General features: G+C 39.9%; 1 protein-coding gene across 1 annotated transcript; it reads right to left on the bottom strand.

Moving 5' to 3' along the window:
* Positions 1-2,302: 2,302 nt before the first annotated feature.
* LOC112085362 lies at positions 2,303-5,781 on the bottom strand. Its single transcript, XM_024154570.1, has 11 exons — positions 5,303-5,781; positions 4,828-5,200; positions 4,513-4,704; positions 4,248-4,427; positions 3,891-4,202; positions 3,683-3,805; positions 3,403-3,571; positions 3,236-3,287; positions 3,041-3,125; positions 2,681-2,965; positions 2,303-2,560 (listed from the first exon to the last, which is right to left on the bottom strand). The coding sequence occupies exons 1-11, from the start codon at positions 5,779-5,781 to the stop codon at positions 2,303-2,305; spliced, it is 2,508 nt and encodes an 835-aa protein (XP_024010338.1).
* Positions 5,782-6,882: the final 1,101 nt, after the last annotated feature.

Genomic DNA, 6,882 nt, shown 5'->3' with positions numbered 1-6,882 from the left:
TGAAAATGGTACGAAAGAGGAAGTTATGATGGTTCTAAGTAGGCAGTTACGGTGAAGGGATTGAATTTAAAGAGGTAGTGCGGTTTTAATAGAGCCGAATAGCTGTTTTTGAAGAGAGACGTTGAAAAGAGACGAAAATGTGTCTTTTCGTTTACCGGCAAAATTAAATTACCACAATAAATACAAAGAATTACCAAATCAAAGCAAATTTCACCAATTAACTTTTTTGATGAATGCTTTAATGTAATTTTTGATATACCACAATACATTTATGATTTCTGAGACAATACTATTAGTATTTATGATATTATCAAAATTTCATTAACAAGACAGCCCTTTTATAATTGTTGGCAAATAAATTTCTTGTCATCATTACAGACGTTTTCTCAACATCACGTTAACCGAGATATAGAGTACAGATTGAGTCCACATAGACGAAATCATGAATTTTTTTGAAAATATGCGTACAGAAATAGGTAAGGTGAGGCTTTTAATAAATACTGTCGTTTGTATATCCATGTTCTCCGAAAATTCTGTGAAAACAGATAATGTCGTTTGTTTACTCAATTATATAATATGTGATAACTGTAACATTCAGGTGTACAAATTTAGGTGTACATATTGAGTCCAGATTGAGGTGTTCTTTTTTTGTAGTTATTAGGCGTACACAGAGAGGTAAACTGAGACTTTAAAGATATAAGAGAACGGTTCTCGAAAAACTTGCACTACCACCCACCGAAATTAAATAAAGTCAGCACAATTAAAGTATACATAGATAGAAAGCAAAACAAAATACACCTACATACATACATACGTAGTAGGCCTAAATAAAATATTAAATCATAAAGTACGAAATAACAGCAACGCCGAGGTGTAATCAACTTAGGTGTACACACCAAGGTGTACACAACGCAGGTGTACACACCGAAACTGGTTGACTTGCACCAATCAGTCACCATTCTTCCATTGACGGCCCAGAACGCGCTGCATACCAAACAAATACGAAGAACTTTTGCGTTTCCTGTGCCCAGAAACACGACGTGCACATGCTTGGCCCCTTTAACAATTCGTCATGCCAATCAAGTTGAGCATTGGCAACACCACAGCGACAAGACCAAAGAGTGGCAAACTGAGCATTAGTCTCAAATCTCCTCCTCGAGAACTCTTCTGGCAAATTAACATAACCACGCTCACCTCCATCAATAATTTTCCGAATTATTCTCCTCATTGCCCCCCTGCCTAGTTTTGAAAGATACTCTAAACCCACGGGGTCTTCGACCACTGCTTTTATGTACATGCCATACATGTAATTACCTGTTTCGTATCCCATATCTGCAGATTCCTTGATGAGTTTTATGCCACATTTGTCTCCACGGCAGAAGTCTTGCATCCCCTTCATGAACAGCAAACCAGGATTGTGTGCGTCATATATCGTCCTTAACAAGTTGGGAAATTCCCAATACGCGATAAAAGGCATATCAAAATCTTCGGGAATAGGCATCTCCAATTCCACAGGATCAACCAATGCTAGAAAATTTTTGGTTAAAGTGCAGGCCTGGAACCGTTTGCAAACTTGCTTCAGTGTGAAAATTTGTTGGACGGAGTTGCAACTGTATGCGAGAACCTTCTCCAATAGTTGGTCGGGAAGCGCCATCAGAGGGGATTGACAATCATGGATATCCGCATCACATCGCCCTCTCTTTGGTGCCATAGTTAATTTGTGAGGTTCAATTGTGATGAAAACGGTTGTTTATGGAGATGGAATAATTGCGGTTTAAGATTTGTGAAGCGGAACGGTTCTTTATGTTGCATATATATAATAATTAAAAAAGCCCACTAAATGACCGTATACATTATATGCGGTTACCGTTAAGATTGTAAATGATTTTGTAAAATTAGTGGATAAACCATAAATTTCCTTGTTGTACACCCAGTTGATGTACACCTAAATGGATATTGGTGTACAGGTCCATATTTATCCGGAAACAAGGTATTCACACAACAATTAATAAATACTAAAATTAAGTGAAGTATAAACAAATTTGTCTTGATGTACTCCCATTTGATGCATATTGGTGTACAACTAAACGCTATTAGGTGTACGGATACGCAATTATTAAAGTAAACTAAATTATAAGCAAACTAAATAATTGACACACCAATTAATAGATAGTAAAGTAAACTAAATTATAAGCATATAAATTATCAAATAAACCCACATCCTAAACATTATCAAACACTTAATCCAACAAATAACCATTGCATAAATTGTCAAGTTCAACATTAAACTTCAACATTCGTCCTAAGCGTTGGCAATAGCCGGATTCCCGACAAACTCTTCGTATGAGTCCATGGCGTATTTCTCCCTTAACCTGTCAACATCATCGTTCGTTATCAAACCCATATCCTCCACTCCAAGGTCTGCAGCATGCATCTCTAAGAATTTGGCCGCACATGGACCACAGTCACCGGATCTTTTGTTCTGATATATGCCCTCCAAACGACTCCATGTGTAAGGGGTGGTGCGTAGGCCTTCCGTTAATTTGCTATCCAAATAACGCTTCAATATAAATGGCATACTTTGACACACGAGCGCCATATACTACTCCACAGCCGTTTCATCATTATGACTGATGAATGAGTCCAAAATCTTTATGTTGCCCGTTTTAAAGTCAATTACAAGGCCCACCCAATGCTCAGACCCCCAGTTCATCGGGACGTATACAACGTCCACAAACCGTAGAAACATTTGCCACTGCCGCTGATTAGCCCACTTTGCTGGTTTTCCCAATACAATGCCCTGAATGGTTTTCCCCCAGTCATACTGATTTTTGTCTCGCGATATGAAATCGTTGTAGTAGTTGCCGATGATGGATATGAACAAGGTGTCTACAAATGCTACCCTGTCTTTCAAGTATATTTCACCTCTACGTCTCCAAAGCATGGCCATTATGACTTGCATGTGCTGACGATAAACAAAACATAAATAACATATAATACAGATAATCAAAGATTGAGTAAGTACTAACTATATACTTACCATCGTGTTAACCCACTCAGTAGGCTTCGCAATTTGTAGGAAGAATTGATTGTTCACAGTATGACCAGTGACAATGCAAAAGTCGCTGTAATGAGAGCAATTGGTAATTGATTAGAATGAAAGTTTAAGGATAAATTGCTTTCAATACGATATAACTTACATGTTTCTTTCACGCGATAATAACTCTTGAAATGCCTTGAAGTGGTCTTGGTCAACTGTTTCGAGTGGTTTGTACGCAGCTTTCGATCTGGATACAAATAGAGCTTTCACCTTTGAATCAGCGGTGTAAATATCTCGAATCTTGTCTGACCGTACACGTGCGCGTTTTGCTCTACCTCTTCCTCCTCTTCCTGTTCCTCTACCTCTTCCTCCTCTTCCTGTTCCTCCACTTGTTCTCCTTACACCAGATGATCCCTCAACTTCTTGTGGGGGTTTTGGAGTACAAGGGGTATTCTGCGAAGCATCACTTGCATCCTCAGGCGCAGTATGGTAATCTTTCCCCGCATTTGAGTCGTCCTCATTAGCCACACCCTACAAACCACCGTAACAATAAAGCGTATAACATATCAATCGTATACCTAGCGTATACCTAAACACTACTGTATACACATCCATATCATATGAACAACTTTAATGTATGACCTGTGCATCTTTCGCATCTGTCTGCGCTTCATGTTTCTTATATGCGTAGCTCAATGGGTGAGGAGTCTGAGGTTTGTAGACTACTAAGGGGCCTGACACCAAATTTGTTCTACCACCATCCACCTGAATAAGTCATAAAAAACATAGCACATTGCACCCACGTTATGAAACTTAATAGAGTCAGCTGCTGACTAAACAATTAGCTCACCTCGTTGAGGCCAGAAGGTGGATCTTCATCCGGAATGACGAAGTAAGGAGGTGGACGAGTTGTTCCTGAATTGGCTTGTCCCGGTTCAGGGGTCATCGTCGGAGCTTCTGGAGTCTTCAAGTACGCATGGTCCCTGGGAGAATAATGGTCCCCACCGTAGTAAGTAGAGGTCCCTTCTTCATCATCTCTTTCTTTCTGGTGTACACCATCTTCGGGGTGTACACCATCATTATGGCGTACGCTAGACTGTGCCCCTCCATCTTCGGCTTCGTCTTCATCTTCATCCGGTTTTTCACCATCTTTTTTTGTATTCTGTCATTCGTCATCCTGTTCCCCATCTTCTTTTGACTAGTGTACATCGTCATCTTCTTCGTCCTCTTGGTATACGCCCAATCTCTTGTCCAACTCGGTCTTAATCTCACGAAGGAGCAAAGTATTCTGAAGTACTATCCATCTTTTAGGATCTTTAATCTGTCCACTTTCAGGTGTTTCATCTTCCGATAGATTAGAAGAGTTCTTGCCCCTGCCTCTCTTCCTCTGCATCTTACGTTTTTTCAGTTTGATGAGTTTTCTGTTTCTTTTTCGGTCGGGTGGATGGCTCAGGTTCCTGTTCATTGGTAACCTCGTCCTCTGCATCACTGATATCCACGATAGGTGCCGGTGCCACTGCAAAATCCGAAGGTGTGAATTTGTACCCCTCGGCCATGAGTTCCTGCATGAATGCAACTTCGGCATCCTCTACCTCATCTCCCCAACGCAATTCATTCTGTTGGTCATTCTCACCATCATCCACTACCATCTGTTTCACAGACAACTAAGACAAAAAAAATACAATTGCAAAATAACCAACCAAAATGACAGAGCACTTATCTTTTAAGAGAAGTACTACAAAATAAGACTACACATAGTACTAAATATAATACTACAAATAACTTACCAGAGGGTCGGATTCCATGGCATGTATGTCCCCAAGATGCAACAGTGTGATAACGTTTTGACAGCCTTCGGGATCTTCAAGGAATGTCTTCAAGTTATCAGGTTGAGGAATTTTGGAAACCAACATTGGTATAGATTGGAGGGCCATGAGTTGTAGTGATAGAGGGAATCCATAGCATGCACTGGTTTTCTGTTTAAGTTGACGTCGCAATCGTGTTACAGGATTCTCCCTTTTCTCGGAATCCGTGATTGCCTTTGGAGCTTGAAAACGAGATACTGTTTTGTTAAAGGATACCCTCCCCCATGGATACAACATGAACCTATCCAAGTCAGTCAACATCTCAACGTATTTCTCGGTGAGGGCCAGATTTTTGCTATTGCAAAACAGAACACTGTCGACAAGAACGATTAGGGCCAATGGAAGCCATTTCCATCAGGGTAGTTCCGGGTCCTTTAGCATTTCAAGCACATCATACACGTTCATAGCAGTCGCTCTTCCGAACAGGTCTTTCCAGATTCCTGTTTTTCCGACTTCTTCTTCTTCTTCTTCTGTGCTATCAGGTTCGGGATTGCAATTCAATCCAGTGATTTCCTTGAACTCCCGTATCGAATATCTCAGAGGCTGTCCACCAAAGAGGAACCAAATCTCGTGTTTCTTCGTGGTCACAAGTTGTCGTGATAGAAGGGCATGGACAAGTTTGGCGCTGTTGCAACATCTTGCAACAGGTAGATGGAATAACTTCCCAAACTGGGAATGAAGTAGCTTCTCAAGATCTTCAGTACCCTTTAACGCCTCGACAAGGAGGCCAATTACATTGGCCTTTGAATATATGTTCAACCGAGCACCAACGGGATAGCAACCATCGCCAAGGACTCTTTTTGGTAGTTTTTCCGAAAGGTTATTTGAAGCTTCTCCATCTTCCATGCCTGTATTTGAAGGTTCTCCGTCTTCCATTCCTAAAACAACAATTCCGAAATGCACGAAAAGATATAGTATTCTGGATAAACAGTGAAATGCAAACCCAGGGGAAATGTTTGAGGGAAAGGAGTTCGAAGGAGTTCGAAAGAGAGAACAGATATCTGGGAAAACTACCCTATTGGTATGCTCTCCTATAAAAACTTCTGTAACTGTTTCTAGATGATATAAGAGTAATCCAACCGTTTGAAATCAATATATAGACATAAGTACTACAGTTCATAACCGCTAATACATAAATCAAGCCAATCAGCGCCCCGTTTCAATCTTAATTTTAATTACAAAACCGCCAGTACAGTTCAGACAAGGTCGAAGTTCATAAATGTAACTTACTTTTAGAATTCTGAGCAGGCCATTCTAGAAGAAGAGGAGCGAATTGTACTTTGGCTCTACACCGCCGGCGTGGATTCAGACGACTCGAGTGAATGGGATGTTCAACCCGGTCACTCCGTCGCGGTGGCACGGGCGGCATGGTCGAGTGGTCCGTCAGAGCTGTCTTCGAGTTACTCCGGAGCACTCGCCTCGACACCGGAGGCACGGTGTTGTTGCGCCTTAACGATTTTTTTACTTTCCGCGCCATTACAACGGTAAATCGGATGGCTAATCGGAGATGGATTGCCGGAGATGCTAGATAGACGACGTCCAGATGTGGATCCCAAATTAAATTTTTATTTTAAATGTTGGGGTGTCGATAAATTATACATTTGGTTTTACTTTGGTTTATGATATTGGACTTCGGTTGATAATTTTGTGTAATCGGTTTACGAAATCGGATTTAATCAGGAATTTTTAGTTATTTTACTTCGATAATGGCAATTCCGAAAATAAAATTTGCCTAAGGGCCCTTGTGGGAAGACAAACTGTAAAAACAACCATTTCCTTCTATGGTTTTCAAAACATCATATTCCTCAAATTTAAAACTTAAAAATATTCCATTCAGCAATTTTCTCTTTAATTTAAATTAAAACTTCTTATTTTAATATTATTTATTTTAGTTTTTTTATTATTAATATCAATTTTATATATAATTTTTTTGCTTTTCATAATTTTAAAATAGAATTTAGAAATTTTTCAATTTTC

The sequence above is a fragment of the Eutrema salsugineum genome, unplaced genomic scaffold (assembly GCF_000478725.1).
Source record: "Eutrema salsugineum unplaced genomic scaffold, Eutsalg1_0 scaffold_3, whole genome shotgun sequence".
In the NCBI taxonomy this organism is placed as follows: domain Eukaryota; kingdom Viridiplantae; phylum Streptophyta; class Magnoliopsida; order Brassicales; family Brassicaceae; genus Eutrema; species Eutrema salsugineum.
Note: the sequence above shows the minus strand (reverse complement) of the source record. Positions and strands in the feature narration are given on the sequence as shown.